The following is a 19,941-nucleotide window of genomic DNA, read 5'->3' on the forward strand; positions in this document are numbered from 1 at the left end:
TCCACAGGACATCACACACTACATCCACAGCTCCACAGGACATCACACACTACATCCACAGCTCCACAGGACATCACACACCACATCCACAGCTCCACAGGACATCACACACCACATCCACAGCTCCACAGGACACCACACACACCACATCCACAGCTCCACAGGACACCACACACACCACATCCACAGCTCCACAGGACACCACACACCACATCCACAGCTCCACAGGACACCACACACACCACATCCACAGCTCCACAGGACACCACACACACCACATCCACAGCTCCACAGGACACCACACACCACATCCACAGGACATCACACACCACATCCACAGCTCCACAGGACATCACACACCACATCCACAGCTCCACAGGACACCACACACCACATCCACAGCTCCACAGGACATCACACACACCACATCCACAGCTCCACAGGACACCACACACACCACATCCACAGCTCCACAGGACACCACACACCACATCCACAGCTCCAGCACAGGACACCACACACTACATCCACAGCTCCACAGGACATCACACACCACATCCACAGCTCCACAGGACACCACACACTACATCCACAGCTCCACAGGACATCACACACTACATCCACAGCTCCACAGGACATCACACACCACATCCACAGCTCCACAGGACATCACACACCACATCCACAGCTCCACAGGACACCACACACTACATCCACAGCTCCAGCACAGGACACCACACACCACATCCACAGCTCCACAGGACATCACACACACCACATCCACAGCTCCACAGGACATCACACACCACATTCACAGCTCCACAGGACATCACACACACCACATCCACAGCTCCACAGGACATCACACACCACATCCACAGCTCCACAGGACACCACACACACCACATCCACAGCTCCACAGGACATCACACACCACATCCACAGCTCCACAGGACATCACACACCACATCCACAGCTCCACAGGACACCACACACACCACATCCACAGCTCCACAGGACATCACACACCACATCCACAGCTCCACAGGACATCACACACCACATCCACAGCTCCAGCACAGGCACCGCACACCACATCCACACCTCCACAGGACACCGCAGACCACATCCACAGCTCCAGCACAGGACACCACATCCACAGCTCCACAGGACATCACACACCACATCCACAGCTCCAGCACAGGACACCGCACACCACATCCACAGCTCCACAGGACACCGCAGACCACATCCACAGCTCCAGCACAGGACATCACATCCACAGCTCCACAGGACATCACACACCACATCCACAGCTCCAGCACAGGACACCGCACACCACATCCACAGCTCCACAGGACACCGCAGACCACATCCACAGCTCCAGCACAGGACACCACACACACCACATCCACAGCTCCACAGGACACCACACACACCACATCCACAGCTCCACAGGACATCACACACACCACATCCACAGCTCCACAGGACACCACACACACCACATCCACAGCTCCACAGGACACCACATCCACAGCTCCACAGGACATCACACACACCACATCCACAGCTCCACAGGACACCACACACACCACATCCACAGCTCCACAGGACATCACACACACCACATCCACAGCTCCACAGGACACCACACACACCACATCCACAGCTCCACAGGACACCACACACTACATCCACAGCTCCAGCACAGGACACCACACACCACATCCACAGCTCCACAGGACACCACACACCACATCCACAGCTCCACAGGACACCACACACTACATCCACAGCTCCACAGGACACCACACACCACATCCACAGCTCCACAGGACATCACACACACCACATCCACAGCTCCAGCACAGGACACCAAACACCACATCCACAGCTCCAGCACAGGACACCGCACACTACATCCACAGCTCCAGCACAGGACACCACACACTACATCCACAGCTCCAGCACAGGACACCGCACACTACATCCACAGCTCCAGCACAGGACACCGCACACTACATCCACAGCTCCAGCACAGGACACCGCACACTACATCCACAGCTCCAGCACAGGACACCGCACACTACATCCACAGCTCCAGCACAGGACACCGCACACTACATCCACAGCTCCAGCACAGGACACCGCACACCACATCCACACCTCCAGCACAGGACACCGCACACTACATCCACACCTCCAGCACAGGACACCGCACACTACATCCACAGCTCCACAGGACACCGCACACTACATCCACAGCTCCACAGGACACCACACACTACATCCACAGCTCCAGCACAGGACATCACACACTACATCCACAGCTCCAGCACAGGACATCACACACTACATCCACAGCTCCAGCACAGGACATCACACACTACATCCACAGCTCCAGCACAGGACATCACACACACCACATCCACAGCTCCACAGGACACCACACACACCACATCCACAGCTCCACAGGACACCACACACCACATCCACAGCTCCACAGGACACCACACACACCACATCCACAGCTCCACAGGACACCACACACACCACATCCACAGCTCCACAGGACACCACACACCACATCCACAGGACATCACACACCACATCCACAGCTCCACAGGACATCACACACCACATCCACAGCTCCACAGGACACCACACACCACATCCACAGCTCCACAGGACATCACACACACCACATCCACAGCTCCACAGGACACCACACACACCACATCCACAGCTCCACAGGACACCACACACCACATCCACAGCTCCAGCACAGGACACCACACACTACATCCACAGCTCCACAGGACATCACACACCACATCCACAGCTCCACAGGACACCACACACTACATCCACAGCTCCACAGGACATCACACACTACATCCACAGCTCCACAGGACATCACACACCACATCCACAGCTCCACAGGACATCACACACCACATCCACAGCTCCACAGGACACCACACACTACATCCACAGCTCCAGCACAGGACACCACACACCACATCCACAGCTCCACAGGACATCACACACACCACATCCACAGCTCCACAGGACATCACACACCACATTCACAGCTCCACAGGACATCACACACACCACATCCACAGCTCCACAGGACATCACACACCACATCCACAGCTCCACAGGACACCACACACACCACATCCACAGCTCCACAGGACATCACACACCACATCCACAGCTCCACAGGACATCACACACCACATCCACAGCTCCACAGGACACCACACACACCACATCCACAGCTCCACAGGACATCACACACCACATCCACAGCTCCACAGGACATCACACACCACATCCACAGCTCCAGCACAGGCACCGCACACCACATCCACACCTCCACAGGACACCGCAGACCACATCCACAGCTCCAGCACAGGACACCACATCCACAGCTCCACAGGACATCACACACCACATCCACAGCTCCAGCACAGGACACCGCACACCACATCCACAGCTCCACAGGACACCGCAGACCACATCCACAGCTCCAGCACAGGACATCACATCCACAGCTCCACAGGACATCACACACCACATCCACAGCTCCAGCACAGGACACCGCACACCACATCCACAGCTCCACAGGACACCGCAGACCACATCCACAGCTCCAGCACAGGACACCACACACACCACATCCACAGCTCCACAGGACACCACACACACCACATCCACAGCTCCACAGGACATCACACACACCACATCCACAGCTCCACAGGACACCACACACACCACATCCACAGCTCCACAGGACACCACATCCACAGCTCCACAGGACATCACACACACCACATCCACAGCTCCACAGGACACCACACACACCACATCCACAGCTCCACAGGACATCACACACACCACATCCACAGCTCCACAGGACACCACACACACCACATCCACAGCTCCACAGGACACCACACACTACATCCACAGCTCCAGCACAGGACACCACACACCACATCCACAGCTCCACAGGACACCACACACCACATCCACAGCTCCACAGGACACCACACACTACATCCACAGCTCCACAGGACACCACACACCACATCCACAGCTCCACAGGACATCACACACACCACATCCACAGCTCCAGCACAGGACACCAAACACCACATCCACAGCTCCAGCACAGGACACCGCACACTACATCCACAGCTCCAGCACAGGACACCACACACTACATCCACAGCTCCAGCACAGGACACCGCACACTACATCCACAGCTCCAGCACAGGACACCGCACACTACATCCACAGCTCCAGCACAGGACACCGCACACTACATCCACAGCTCCAGCACAGGACACCGCACACTACATCCACAGCTCCAGCACAGGACACCGCACACTACATCCACAGCTCCAGCACAGGACACCGCACACCACATCCACACCTCCAGCACAGGACACCGCACACTACATCCACACCTCCAGCACAGGACACCGCACACTACATCCACAGCTCCACAGGACACCGCACACTACATCCACAGCTCCACAGGACACCACACACACCACATCCACAGCTCCACAGGACACCACACACACCACATCCACAGCTCCACAGGACACCACACACCACATCCACAGCTCCAGCACAGGACACCACACACTACATCCACAGCTCCACAGGACATCACACACCACATCCACAGCTCCACAGGACACCACACACTACATCCACAGCTCCACAGGACATCACACACTACATCCACAGCTCCACAGGACATCACACACCACATCCACAGCTCCACAGGACATCACACACCACATCCACAGCTCCACAGGACACCACACACTACATCCACAGCTCCAGCACAGGACACCACACACCACATCCACAGCTCCACAGGACATCACACACACCACATCCACAGCTCCACAGGACATCACACACCACATTCACAGCTCCACAGGACATCACACACACCACATCCACAGCTCCACAGGACATCACACACCACATCCACAGCTCCACAGGACACCACACACACCACATCCACAGCTCCACAGGACATCACACACCACATCCACAGCTCCACAGGACATCACACACCACATCCACAGCTCCACAGGACACCACACACACCACATCCACAGCTCCACAGGACATCACACACCACATCCACAGCTCCACAGGACATCACACACCACATCCACAGCTCCAGCACAGGCACCGCACACCACATCCACACCTCCACAGGACACCGCAGACCACATCCACAGCTCCAGCACAGGACACCACATCCACAGCTCCACAGGACATCACACACCACATCCACAGCTCCAGCACAGGACACCGCACACCACATCCACAGCTCCACAGGACACCGCAGACCACATCCACAGCTCCAGCACAGGACATCACATCCACAGCTCCACAGGACATCACACACCACATCCACAGCTCCAGCACAGGACACCGCACACCACATCCACAGCTCCACAGGACACCGCAGACCACATCCACAGCTCCAGCACAGGACACCACACACACCACATCCACAGCTCCACAGGACACCACACACACCACATCCACAGCTCCACAGGACATCACACACACCACATCCACAGCTCCACAGGACACCACACACACCACATCCACAGCTCCACAGGACACCACATCCACAGCTCCACAGGACATCACACACACCACATCCACAGCTCCACAGGACACCACACACACCACATCCACAGCTCCACAGGACATCACACACACCACATCCACAGCTCCACAGGACACCACACACACCACATCCACAGCTCCACAGGACACCACACACTACATCCACAGCTCCAGCACAGGACACCACACACCACATCCACAGCTCCACAGGACACCACACACCACATCCACAGCTCCACAGGACACCACACACTACATCCACAGCTCCACAGGACACCACACACCACATCCACAGCTCCACAGGACATCACACACACCACATCCACAGCTCCAGCACAGGACACCAAACACCACATCCACAGCTCCAGCACAGGACACCGCACACTACATCCACAGCTCCAGCACAGGACACCACACACTACATCCACAGCTCCAGCACAGGACACCGCACACTACATCCACAGCTCCAGCACAGGACACCGCACACTACATCCACAGCTCCAGCACAGGACACCGCACACTACATCCACAGCTCCAGCACAGGACACCGCACACTACATCCACAGCTCCAGCACAGGACACCGCACACCACATCCACACCTCCAGCACAGGACACCGCACACTACATCCACACCTCCAGCACAGGACACCGCACACTACATCCACAGCTCCACAGGACACCACACACTACATCCACAGCTCCAGCACAGGACATCACACACTACATCCACAGCTCCAGCACAGGACATCACACACTACATCCACAGCTCCAGCACAGGACATCACACACTACATCCACAGCTCCAGCACAGGACATCACACACCACATCCACAGCTCCACAGGACACCGCACACCACATCCACAGCTCCACAGGACACCACACACACCACATCCACAGCTCCACAGGACACCACACACACCACATCCACAGCTCCACAGGACACCACACACACCACATCCACAGCTCCACAGGACATCACACGCCACATCCACAGCTCCACAGGACATCACACACCACATCCACAGATCCAGCACAGGCACCGCACACCACATCCACAGCTCCAGCACAGGACACCGCACACTACATCCACAGCTCCAGCACAGGACATCACACACTACATCCACAGCTCCAGCACAGGACATCACACACTACATCCACAGCTCCAGCACAGGACATCACACACCACATCCACACCTCCACAGGACACCGCACACCACATCCACAGCTTCACAGGACACCACACACCACATCCACACCTCCACAGGACACCGCACACCACATCCACAGCTTTACAGGACACCACACACCACATCCACACCTCCACAGGACACCGCACACCACATCCACACCTCCACAGGACACCGCACACCACATCCACACCACCACAGGACACCGCACACCACATCCACAGCTCCACAGGACACCACACACCACATCCACAGCTCCAGCACAGGACACCGCACACCACATCCACAGCTCCACAGGACACCGCACACCACATGCACAGCTCCACAGGACACCACACACCACATCCACACCTCCACAGGACACCGCACACCACATCCACACCTCCACAGGACACCGCACACCACATCCACAGCTCCACAGGACATCACACGCCACATCCACAGCTCCACAGGACATCACACGCCACATCCACAGCTCCAGCACAGGCACCGCACACCACATCCACAGCTCCAGCACAGGACACCGCACACCACATCCACACCTCCAGCACAGGACACCGCACACTACATCCACAGCTCCACAGGACACCACACACTACATCCACAGCTCCAGCACAGGACATCACACACTACATCCACAGCTCCAGCACAGGACATCACACACTACATCCACAGCTCCAGCACAGGACATCACACACCACATCCACACCTCCAGCACAGGACATCACACACTACATCCACAGCTCCAGCACAGGACATCACACACTACATCCACAGCTCCAGCACAGGACATCACACACTACATCCACAGCTCCAGCACAGGACATCACACACTACATCCACAGCTCCAGCACAGGACATCACACACTACATCCACAGCTCCAGCACAGGACATCACACACTACATCCACAGCTCCAGCACAGGACATCACACACTACATCCACAGCTCCAGCACAGGACATCACACACCACATCCACAGCTCCACAGGACACCGCACACCACATCCACAGCTCCACAGGACACCACACACCACATCCACAGCTTCACAGGACACCACACACCACATCCACACCTCCACAGGACACCGCACACCACATCCACAGCTCCACAGGACACCACACACCACATCCACAGCTCCAGCACAGGACACCGCACACCACATCCACAGCTCCACAGGACACCGCACACCACATGCACAGCTCCACAGGACACCACACACCACATCCACACCTCCACAGGACACCGCACACCACATCCACACCTCCACAGGACACCGCACACCACATCCACAGCTCCAGCACAGGACACCGCACACCACATCCACAGCTCCAGCACAGGACACCGCACACTACATCCACAGTTCCAGCACAGGACACCGCACACTACATCCACAGCTCCAGCACAGGACATCACACACTACATCCACAGCTCCAGCACAGGACATCACACACTACATCCACAGCTCCAGCACAGGACACCACACACCACATCCACAGCTCCAGCACAGGACACCGCACACCACATCCACAGCTCCAGCACAGGACACCACACACCACATCCACAGCTCCACAGGACACCACACGCCACATCCACAGCTCCACAGGACATCACACACCACATCCACAGCTCCGGCACAGGACACCACACACCACATCCACAGCTCCAGCACAGGACACCGCACACCACATCCACACCTCCAGCACAGGACACCACACACCACATCCACACCTCCAGCACAGGACACCGCACACTACATCCACAGCTCCAGCACAGGACACCACACCCTACATCCACAGCTCCGGCACAGGACACCACACACTACATCCACAGCTCCAGCACAGGACACCGCACACTACATCCACAGCTCCAGCACAGGACACCGCACACTACATCCACAGCTCCAGCACAGGACACCGCACACTACATCCACAGCTCCAGCACAGGACACCGCACACTACATCCACAGCTCCAGCACAGGACACCGCACACTACATCCACAGCTCCAGCACAGGACACCGCACACTACATCCACAGCTCCAGCACAGGACACCGCACACTACATCCACAGCTCCAGCACAGGACACCGCACACTACATCCACAGCTCCAGCACAGGACACCGCACACTACATCCACAGCTCCGGCACAGGACACCACACCCTACATCCACAGCTCCGGCAGGGGCACAGTGCCATTCAGTGTACACATAGCATCATATAAGTTTGGGCCCCCTGCATGGTTAGTACCTAGTAGCGCCCCCTTGTGCAAGTATCACAGCTTGTAAACGATTTTGTAGCCAGACAAGACTCTTTCAATTCTTGTTTGAAGGATTTTCTTCCATTCTGCCTTGGAAAATACGTCCAGTTCTGTGAGATTCCTGGGTCGTTTTGCATGCGCTGCTATTTTGAGGTCTAGCCAGAGATTTTCAATGATGTTCAGATCAGGAGACTATGAGGGCCATTATAAAACCTTCAGCTTACGCCTTTTGAGATTCTCTATTTTGGATTTTGACATGTATTTAGGATTATTATCCATTTGTAGAAGCCATCTTCTTTTCAAGAAATGTTCCCCGTGCCATTGGCTGCAACACAACCCCAAAGCATGATTGATCCTCCCCCATGCTTAATGGTTGGCGAGATGTTCTTTTCCTGAAATTCTGTACCCTTTTTCTTCACACATACAAGTGCTTCTCACTAAATTAGATTATCATCAAAAAGTTAATTCAGTTCTTCAATACAAAAAGTGAAACTCATTATATAGAGCCATTCCACACAGAGTGATCTACTTCACGTGTTTATTTCTGTTAATGTTGATGATTATGGCTTACAGCCAATGAGAACACAAAAGTCATCATCTCAGTAAATTAGAATAATTAACAAAAGACACCTGCAAAGGCTTCCGAAGCATTTAATAAGGTCCCTTAGTCTGTTTCAGTAAGCTCCACAATCATGGGGAAGACTGCTGACTTGACAGATGTCCAGAAGGCAGTCATTGACACACTCCACAAAGAGGGTAAGCCACAAAAGGTCATTGCTAAAGAAGCTGGCTGTTCACAGAGTGCTGTATCCGAGCAGATTAATGGAAAGTTGAGTGGAAGGAAAAAGTGTGGTAGAAAAAGGTGCACAAGCAACCGGGATAACCGCAGCCTGGAAAGGATTGTTAAGAAAAGCCATTCAAACATTTGGGGGAGATTCACAAGGAGTGGACTGCTGCTGGAGTCATTGCTTCAAGAGCCACCACACACAGACGTATCCAGGACATGGACTACAAGTGTCGCATTCCTTGTGTCAAGCCACTCATGACCAATAGACAACGCCAGAAGCGTCTTACCTGGGCCAAGGAGAAGAAGACCGGGACTGTTCTCAGTGGTCCAAGGTGTTTTCAGATGAAAGTAAATTTTGCATTTCATTTGGAAATCGAGGTCGCAGAGTCTGGAGGAAGAGTGGAGAGGCCACAATCCAAGCTGCTGGAGGTCTAGTGTGAAGTCTCCACAATCAGTGATGATTTGGGGGCCATGTCATCTGCTGGTGGAGGTCCACTGTGTTTTATCAAGACCAAAGTCAGCGCCGCTGTCTACCAGGAAATTTTACAGCCCTTCATGCTTCCCTCTGCCGACAAGCTTTATGGAGATGGAAATTTAATTCTCCAGCAGGACTTGGCCCCTGTCCACACTGCCAAAAGTACCAATACCTGGTTTACACACAACAGTATCACTGTGCTTGATTGTCAGCAAACTCGCCTGACCTTAACCCCATAGAGAATCTATTATAGAGAATCTATGGGGTATTGTCAAGAGGAAGATGAGACCCCAGACCCAACAATGCAGACGAGCTGAAGGCTGCTATCAAAGCAACCTGGGCTTCCATAACACCTCAGCAGCCACAGGCTGATCGCCTCCAGGCCACAGGCTGATCGCCTCCAGGCCACAGGCTGATCGCCTCCAGGCCACAGGCTGATCGCCTCCAGGCCACAGGCTGATCGCCTCCAGGCCACAGGCTGATCGCCTCCAGGCCACAGGCTGATCGCCTCCATGCCACAGGCTGATCGCCTCCATGCCACAGGCTGATCGCCTCCATGCCACAGGCTGATCGCCTCCATGCCACAGGCTGATCCCTCCATGACACAGGCTGATCGCCTCCATGACACAGGCTGATCGCCTCCATGACACAGGCTGATCGCCTCCATGACACAGGCTGATCGCCTCCATGACACAGGCTGATCGCCTCCATGCCACAGGCTGATCGCCTCCATGCCACAGGCTGATCCCTCCATGCCACAGGCTGATCCCTCCATGCCACAGGCTGATCCCTCCATGACATAGGCTGATCCCTCCATGCCACATTGCCGCATTGATGCAGTAATTGATGCACAAGGAGCCCGACCAAGTATTGAGGGCATTTACTGAACAGACATTTCAGGTTTTAAAATCATTTTTCAAGCTGTTATAAAGTATTCTAATTTACTGAGATAATGACTTTTGTGTTGTCATTGGCTGTAAGCCATAATCATCAACATTAACAGAAATAAACACTTGGAATAGATCCCTCTGTGTGTAATGACTCTATATAATAGATCCCTCTGTGTGTAATGACTCTATATAATAGATCCCTCTGTGTGTAATGACTCTATATAATAGATCCCTCTGTGTGTAATGACTCTATATAATAGATCCCTCTGTGTGTAATGACTCTATATAATAGATCCCTCTGTGTAATGACTATATAATAGATCCCTCTGTGTGTAATGACTCTATATAATAGATCCCTCTGTGTGCAATGACTCTATATAATAGATCCCTCTGTGTGTAATGACTCTATATAATAGATCCCTCTGTGTGTAATGACTCTATATAATAGATCCCTCTGTAATGACTATGTAATACAGTGGTGGCCAAAAGTATTGGCACCCCTGCAATTCTGTCAGATAATACTCAGTTTCTTCCTGAAAATGATTGCAATCACAAATTCTTTGGTATTATTCTCTTCATTTAATTTGTCTTCAATGAAAAAACACAAAAAGAATTGTCCTAAAGCCAAATTGGATATAATTCCACACCAAACCTAAAAAAGGGGGTGGACAAAAGTATTGGCACTGTTTGAACAATCATGTGATGCTTCTGTAATTGGTGTAATTAACAGCACCTGTAACTTACCTGTGGCACCTAACAGGTGTTGGCAATAACTAAATCACACTTGCAGCCAGATAACATGGATTAAAGTTGACTCAACCTCTGTCCTGTGTCCTTGTGTGACCACATTGAGCATGGAGAAAAGAAAGAAGACCAAAGAACTGTCTGAGGACTTGAGAAACCAAATTGTGAGGAAGCATGAGCAATCTCAAGGCTACAAGTCCATCTCCAAAGACCTGAATGTTCCTGTGTCTTCCGTGCGCAGTGTCATCAAGAAGTGTAAAGCCCATGGCACTGTGGCTAACCTCCCTAGATGTGGACGGAAAAGAAAGATTGACGAGAGATTTCAACGCAAGATTGTGCGGATGGTCGATAAAGAACCTCGACTAACATCCAAACAAGTTCAAGCTGCCCTGCAGTCCGAGGGTACAACAGTGTCAACCCGTACTATCCGTCGGCGTCTGAATGAAAAGGGACTGTATGGTAGGATACCCAGGAAGACCCCACTTCTTACCCCGAGACATAAAAAAGCCAGGCTGGAGTTTGCCAAAACTTACCTGAGAAAGCCTAAAACGTTTTGGAAGAATGTTCTCTGGTCAGAGGAGACAAAAGTAGAGCTTTTTGGGAAAAAGCATCAACATAGAGTGTAGAGGGAAAAAAAAGAGGCATTCAAAGAAAAGAACACGGTCCCTACAGTCAAACATGGCGGAGGTTCCCTGATGTTTTGGGGTTGCTTTGCTGCCTCTGGCACTGGACTGCTTGACCGTGTGCATGGCATTATGAAGTCTGAAGACTACCAACAAATTTTGCAGCATAATGTAGGGCCCAGTGTGAGAAAGCTGGGTCTCCCTCAGAGGTCATGGGTCTTCCAGCAGGACAATGACCCAAAATACACCTCCAAAAGCACTATAAAATGGTTTGAGAGAAAGCACTGGAGACTTCTAAGGTGGCCAGCAATGAGTCCAGACCTGAATCCCATAGAACACCGGTGGAGAGATCTCAAAATGGCAGTTTGGAGAAGGCACCCTTCAGATATCAGGGACCTGGAGCAGTTTGCCAAGAAGAATGGTCTACAATTCCAGCAGAGCATTGTAAGAAACTCACTGATGGTTACCGGAAGCGGTTGCTCGCAGTTATTTGAGCTAAAGGTTGTGCAACCAAGTATTAGGCTGAGGGTGCCAATACTTTTGTCCGGCCCATTTTTTTTGGAGTTTTGTGTGAAATGATCAATGATTTGATTTTTGCTTCATTCTCTTTTGTGTTTTTTTCCTTGCAAGCAAATTACATGAAGAGAATAATACCAAAGAATTTGTGATTGCAATCATTTTCAGGAAGAAACTGAGTATTATCTGACAGAATTGCAGGGGTGCCAATACTTTTGGCCACCACTGTATATGAGTTTCACTTTTTGTATTGATGAACTGAAATAAATGAACTTTTTGCTGATATTCTAATTTAGTGAGAAGCACTTCTACCTTTGATCATTGTGGCCAAAAAGTTTTATTCTAATCTCATCGGTCCACAGGACTTGTTTCCAAAATGCATCAGGCTGGTTTAGATGTTCTTTTGCATACATCTGACGCTGAATTGTATTGTGAATATGCAGGAGAGGTTCTCTTCTGATGACTCTTCCATGAAGGCCATATTTGTGCAGGTGTCTCTGAACAGTAGAACAATGTACCACAACTCCAGAGTCTGCTAAATCTCTCTGAAGGTCTTTTGCAGTCAAGCGGCGGTTCCGATTTGCCTCTCTACCAATCCTACAAGCAGCTCTCACTGAAATTTTGCTTGGTCTTCCAGACCTTTTCTTGACCTCCGCTGTTCTTGGTAACTGCCATTTCTTAATTACATTTCGAACTGAGGAAAGAGAAACTTGAAAATGCTTTGATATCTTCTTATAGCCTCCTCCTGCTGTGTGGGCCTTCACCATTTTCATTTTCAGAGTGCTAGGCAGCTGCTTAGAAGAACCCATGGCTGCTGTTTTTTGGCACACCTAACGATGATAGTGAACAAGCCATAACTAACAGGTTAATTAAGGTCTGAAACCTCGGTCAAAGTAATCTGAGCACACAAATCTCCAAGGGTGACCAATCTTTTGCATCGGCACAATTTCCTTTTGTAATTTTTAAAATATAAAAAATTACTATCATTAAAATTATATAATATTTGTATTAATTTTGATAATATAATATATATATATATATATATATATATATATATATATATATATATATATATATATATATATATATATATATATATATATATATATATAGTACAGACCAAAAGTTTGGACACACCTTCTCATTTAAAGAAATTTCTGTATCTTCATGACTACGAAAATTGTACATTCGCACTGAAGGCATCAAAACTATGAATTAACACATGTGGAATTATATACTTAACAAAAAAGTGTGAAACAACTGAAAATATGTCTTATATTCTAGGGTCTTCACAGTAGCCACCTTTTGCTTTGACTGCTTTGCACACTCTTGGCGTTCTCTTGATGAGCTTCAAGAGGTAGTCACCGGAAATGGTCTTCCAACAATCTTGAAGGAGTTCCCAGAGATGCTTAGCACTTGTTGGCCCTTTTGCCTTCACTCTGCGGTCCAGCTCACCCCAAACCATCTCGATTGGGTTCAGGTCTGGTGACTGTGGAGGCCAGGTCATCTGGCGTAGCACCCCATCACTCTACTTCTTGGTCAAATAGCCCTTACACAGCCTGGAGGTGTTTGGGGTCATTGTCCTGTTGAAAAAAAAATGATGGTCCAACTAAACGCAAACCGGATGGAATAGCATGCCGCTGCAAGATGCTGTGGTAGCCATGCTGGTTCAGTATGCCTTCAATTTTGAATAAATCCCCAACAGTGTCACCAGCAAAGCCCCCCACACCATCACACCTCCTCCTCCATGCTTCACAGTGGGAACCAGGCATGTAGAGTCCATCCGTTCACCTTTTCTGCGTCGCACAAAGACACGGTGGTTGGAATCAAAGATCTCAAATTTGGACTCATCGGACCAAAGCACAGATTTCCACTGGTCTAATGTCCATTCCTTGTGTTCTTTAGCCCAAACAAGTCTCTTCTGCTTGTTGCCTGTCCTTAGCAGTGGTTTCCTAGCAGCTATTTTACCATGAAGGCCTGCTGCACAAAGTCTCCTCTTAACAGTTGTTGTAGAGATGTGTCTGCTGCTAGAACTCTGTGTGGCATTGACCTGGTCTCTAATCTGAGCTGCTGTTAACCTGCGATTTCTGAGGCTGGTGACTCGGATAAACTTATCCTCAGAAGCAGAGGTGACTCTTGGTCTTCCTTTCCTGGGGCGGTCCTCATGTGAGCCAGTTTCTTTGTAGCGCTTGATGGTTTTTGCAACTGCACTTGGGGACACTTTCAAAGTTTGCCCAATTTTTCGCACTGACTGACCTTCATTTCTTAAAGTAATGATGGTCAATCATTTTTCTTTACTTAGCTGCTTTTTTCTTGCCAGAATACAAATTCTAACAGTCTATTCAGTAGGACTATCAGCTGTGTATCCACCTGACTTCTGCACAACACAACTGATGGTCCCAACCCCATTTATAAGGCAAGAAATCCCACTTACTAAACCGGACAGGGCACACCTGTGAAGTGAAAACCATTTCCGGTGACTACCTCTTGAAGCTCATCAAGAGAATGCCAAGAGTGTGCAAAGCAGTCATCAAAGCAAAAGGTGGCTACTGTGAAGAACCTAGAATATAAGACATATTTTCAGTTGTTTCACACTTTTTAGTTAAGTATATAATTCCACATGTGGAAATTCATAGTTTTGATGCCTTCAGTGTGAATGTACAATTTAAATACAGAAAAACCTTTAAATGAGAAGGTGTGTCCAAACTTTTGGTCTGTACTGTATATATAAACACTGTTTTTGTACGTTTGCCCACTGACAAAGACATGAGCAGTCTATAATTTTAAGGGTAGGTTAATTTTAACATTGAGAGATAGAATATCCCAAAAAAAAAAAAAAAAATCAAGAAAATCACATTGTATAAATTAGATAATTTTTTTGTATTTTACAGTAAGAAATAAGTATTTGATCCCTCTGGCAAACAACACTTAATACTTGGTGGCAAAACCCTTGTTGGCAAGCAGAGCAGTCAGACGGTTTTTGTAGTTGATGATGAGGGTTGCGCACATGTCAGGAGGAGTTTTGGTCCACTCCTCTTTGCAGATCATCTCTAAATCATTCAGATTTTGAGGCTGTCGCTTGGCAACTCAGAGCTTAAACTCCCTCCATAAGTTTTCTATGATATTAAGGTCTGTAGACCGGCTAGGCCACTCCATGACTTTACTGTGCTTCTTTTTGAGCCACTCCTTTGTTGCCTTGGCTGTATGTTTTGGGTCATTGTCTTGCTGGAAAACGCAGCCACTACCCATCTTCAATGCTCTTACTGAGGGAAGGAGGTTGTTGTCCAAAATCTCATGATACATGACCCCATCCATCTTCCCCTCAGTACGATGCAGTCGTCATGTCCCCTTTTCAGAAAAGCACCCTCAAAGTATAATGCTTCACGGTTGGGATAATGTTCTTAGGGTTGTATTCATCCTTCTTCTTCCTCCAAAGACGGCGAGTTGAGTTAACGCCAAAGAGCTCAATTTTGGCCTCATCTGACCACAGCACCTTCTCCCAATAACTCACAGAATCATCCAGGTGTCCATTGGTAAACTTCAGACGGGCCTGCACATGTGCCTTCTTGAGCAGAGGGACCTTGCGGGCACTGCAGGATTTTAAACCTTTAAGGCGTAATGTGTTACCAATGGTTTTCTTGGTGACTGTGGTCCCAGCGGCCTTGAGATCATTAACTAGTTCCCCCGTGTAGTTTTAGGCTGATCTCTCACCTTCCTCATGATCAAGGATACCCCACGAGGTGAGATTTTGCATGGTGCCCCAGATCGATGTCGATTGACAGTCATTTTGTATTTCTTTCATTTTCTGACAATTGCACCAACAGTTGTCTCCTTCTCACCCAGCGTCTTACTTATGGTTTTATAGCCCATTCCAGCTTTGTGCAGGTCTATGATCTTGTCCCTGACATCCTTAGAAAGCTCTTTGGTCTTGCCCATGTTGTAGAGGTTAGAGTCTGACTGATTAATTGAGTCTGTGGACAGGAGTCTTTTATACAGGTGACTATGTAAGACAGCTGTCTAATGCAGGTAACGAGTTGATTAGGAGCGTCTAACTGGCCTGTAGGAGCCAGAACTCATAATGGTTTGTAGGGGATCAAATACTTATTTCTCACTGCAAAATGCAAATAAATTTATCTAATTTATACAATGTGATTTTCTTGATTTTTTGGGGATATTCTCTCTCTCAATGCATATATACACACATACATACATATACTTTTTTTTGCCTGAAATACAAAGTAAAATGTGTCATCTGTAACTTTAGGCCTTTTAGAGATTACTTTATCTTCAACTGGCTTCACTGTTAACAATAGCAGTAATTTTGACCAGGGGTGCCAAAACTTTTACGTGCCACTGTAAGGGGGCGCTGTATGACGCTATCTGTACACAGTAGGGCATTATGTGGGCGCTGTATGTGTATAAAGCACTACTCCATGCACCGTAGTTCCAGTCATTGCAGACAGACTCCCCCGTACACAGTACCGCACCTGCACGTTGGCGCTGTGACATCCTGGTACCGAGTAGGGATATCTCTCTGCGGTGCACTGAGACTTAGGAAGCAAATATGGAAACTCCGGCCCTTTATATTTGCTTTTCATCGTCTACAACACAGAATAAAGGGTTAATGTGGATCAGCGACAGCGAGGGTTAATACACCGTGTGAGTCCCGGTGTCGGCATCACCTTGTTAAAGTTCCAACGCTGGATAAAATGTCGGGAGGCGTCTCTGGCAGCTTTACCATGAATCACAGCACCCACATCTCTCCACGGCATCCGCGGGTTCTTCATCCGATCGATGAAATCTGGAATTATACAGATGGGAGGAGCTATGAGTCTCCTCCTCCTGCAGGGTGATACAGATAGGAGGAGCTATGAGTCTCCTCCCCCTGCAGGGTGATACAGACAGGAGCTGTGAGTCTCCTCCCCCTGCAGGGTGATAGATAGGAGGAGCTATGAGTCTCCTCCCCCTGCAGGGTGATACAGATAGGAGGAGCTATGAGTCTCCTTCCCCTGCAGGGTGATGCAGATAGGAGCTATGAGTCTCCTCCCCCTGCGGGGTGATACAGATAGGAGGAGCTATGAGTCTCCTTCCCCTGCAGGGTGATACAGATAGGAGCTGTGAGTCTCCTCCTCCTGCTGGGTGATACAGATAGGAGGAGCTATGAGTCTCCTCCCCCTGCAGGGCGATACAGATAGGAGGAGCTGTGAGTCTCCTCCCCCTGCAGGGTGATACAGATAGGAGGAGCTGTGAGTCTCCTCCCCCTGCAGGGTGATACAGATGAGGGGAGCTATGAGTCTCCTCCCCCTGCAGGGTGATACAGATAGGAGCTGTGAGTCTCCTCCCCCTGCAGGGTGATACAGATAGGAGGAGCTATGAGTCTCCTCCCCCTGCAGGGCGATACAGATAGGAGGAGCTATGAGTCTCCATCCCCTGCAGGGTGATACAGATAGGACGTCCTATGAGTCTCCTCCTTCTTCAGGATGGGTGATACTGATAGGAGTTATAGGTTGACTGCTCCTCCTTGTCACTCTTCGTCTCTTACCCTCGAACGGCTTGTCCAGTTGCACCCAGTCTTTGAGGATGAGGTTACTGTAGTCTTTGCCCATCCATGTCTGGCACACCATGTCGGCTTCCTCTGTAGAGGGGTCGGCGGCCGCGGTTCCGTTCTGGTGAGAGACAGCACGAGGCCACCCTTAAAGGAGCAAAGAGACAACCAACAAGGGGACAGACAGTGAAAGAAGAGAGGTCAGAGACCGGAGGAGATATAGGAGGGTTACATGTCGTTACCAGGAGTAGTAATGGTGGTTACATGGAGAGAGGATCAGTAAGGGAGCGCTATATCAGGTGAGCGGAGTAATAGGCGGATGTACAGAAGAGGACAGGAGCGGTTATTAGGAGTAATGGTGGTTACATGGAGGGTGGATCAGTAGGGCGTACTATATCAGGTGAGCGAAGTAATAGGTGGGTGTACAGAAGAGGACAGCAGCGGTTATTAGGAGTAATGGTGGTTACATGGAGGGTGGATCAGTAGGGCGTACTATATCAGGTGAGCGAAGTAATAGGTGGGTGTACAGAAGAGGACAGCAGCGGTTATTAGGAGTAGTAAGAGGATCATGGTGGAGAGAGTAATAGGAGAGATATCAGAGTAACACTATGGTAGAAGAGCACCAGAACCTGGTCAGTAAGGGTCGAGGGTCGCTCGGGGTTGGTGGGTACCTGCTGCTGACTCTCTCTGGGCCCCACGTCCGTCAGTCGGTATTTGTGATCATCCCATCGCCCGTAGGCCAAGTCCAATCCACCCAAAAACACCACAGACTGATCAATGGCCACCATCTTCTCATGGTGAGCCCAGAGGAAGATGATGGAGGACACGTGATCCGGGTGACGCATGACCTGGAAGATGGGGAGAGCTGAAGTTTCCATGATACCCACCAGGGCCATGCCAGGATAATGGGATTCCTCACCTTGATATTGGGGTGCAGCAGCATCAGTGCTCTCTTGCTGTATCCACTGTTGATCCCTAGAGCTAGTTCCATCTCCTTAAAGAGAATGACGCACACTCGCACCCCAGCCTCCTGCAAGGAAGACACCATCAAGTCAGAGGCGCAACAAAATTCCATGCTCCTTACCAAGAAGATGTATATGGCCCCATCTACCCAACCATGGAGTCACCCACTGAGGCGGCCAGAAGTGGTCAGGGACATCTTGGTCTCATGCGCATGTGTTGTCCATCAGTGGTCACCATCTATGATCACTTCCTCCCAGGTTGTGGACCTTAC

At 50.5% G+C, this 19,941-nt stretch overlaps 1 protein-coding gene across 6 annotated transcripts in view; it reads right to left on the minus strand.

Moving 5' to 3' along the window:
- Nucleotides 1–19,941, minus strand: part of PLD2 (phospholipase D2) — an 86,360-nt gene that overhangs the window by 12,695 nt on the left and 53,724 nt on the right. For all 6 annotated transcript variants that reach the window (XM_073654510.1, XM_073654507.1, XM_073654509.1 and 3 more), the window contains exons 13-17: nucleotides 19,627–19,737; nucleotides 19,379–19,555; nucleotides 18,705–18,828; nucleotides 17,845–17,963; nucleotides 17,650–17,763 (exon numbers count right to left, since the gene is read on the minus strand). In XM_073654510.1, the coding sequence (XP_073510611.1) occupies nucleotides 17,650–17,763; nucleotides 17,845–17,963; nucleotides 18,705–18,828; nucleotides 19,379–19,555; nucleotides 19,627–19,737 (645 nt within the window). The remainder of the gene's footprint in view (nucleotides 1–17,649; nucleotides 17,764–17,844; nucleotides 17,964–18,704; nucleotides 18,829–19,378; nucleotides 19,556–19,626; nucleotides 19,738–19,941) is intronic.

The sequence above is a fragment of the Phyllobates terribilis genome, unplaced genomic scaffold (assembly GCF_046119375.1).
Source record: "Phyllobates terribilis strain yellow unplaced genomic scaffold, ASM4611937v1 Scaffold_11__3_contigs__length_659146591, whole genome shotgun sequence".
Classification (NCBI taxonomy): domain Eukaryota; kingdom Metazoa; phylum Chordata; class Amphibia; order Anura; family Dendrobatidae; genus Phyllobates; species Phyllobates terribilis.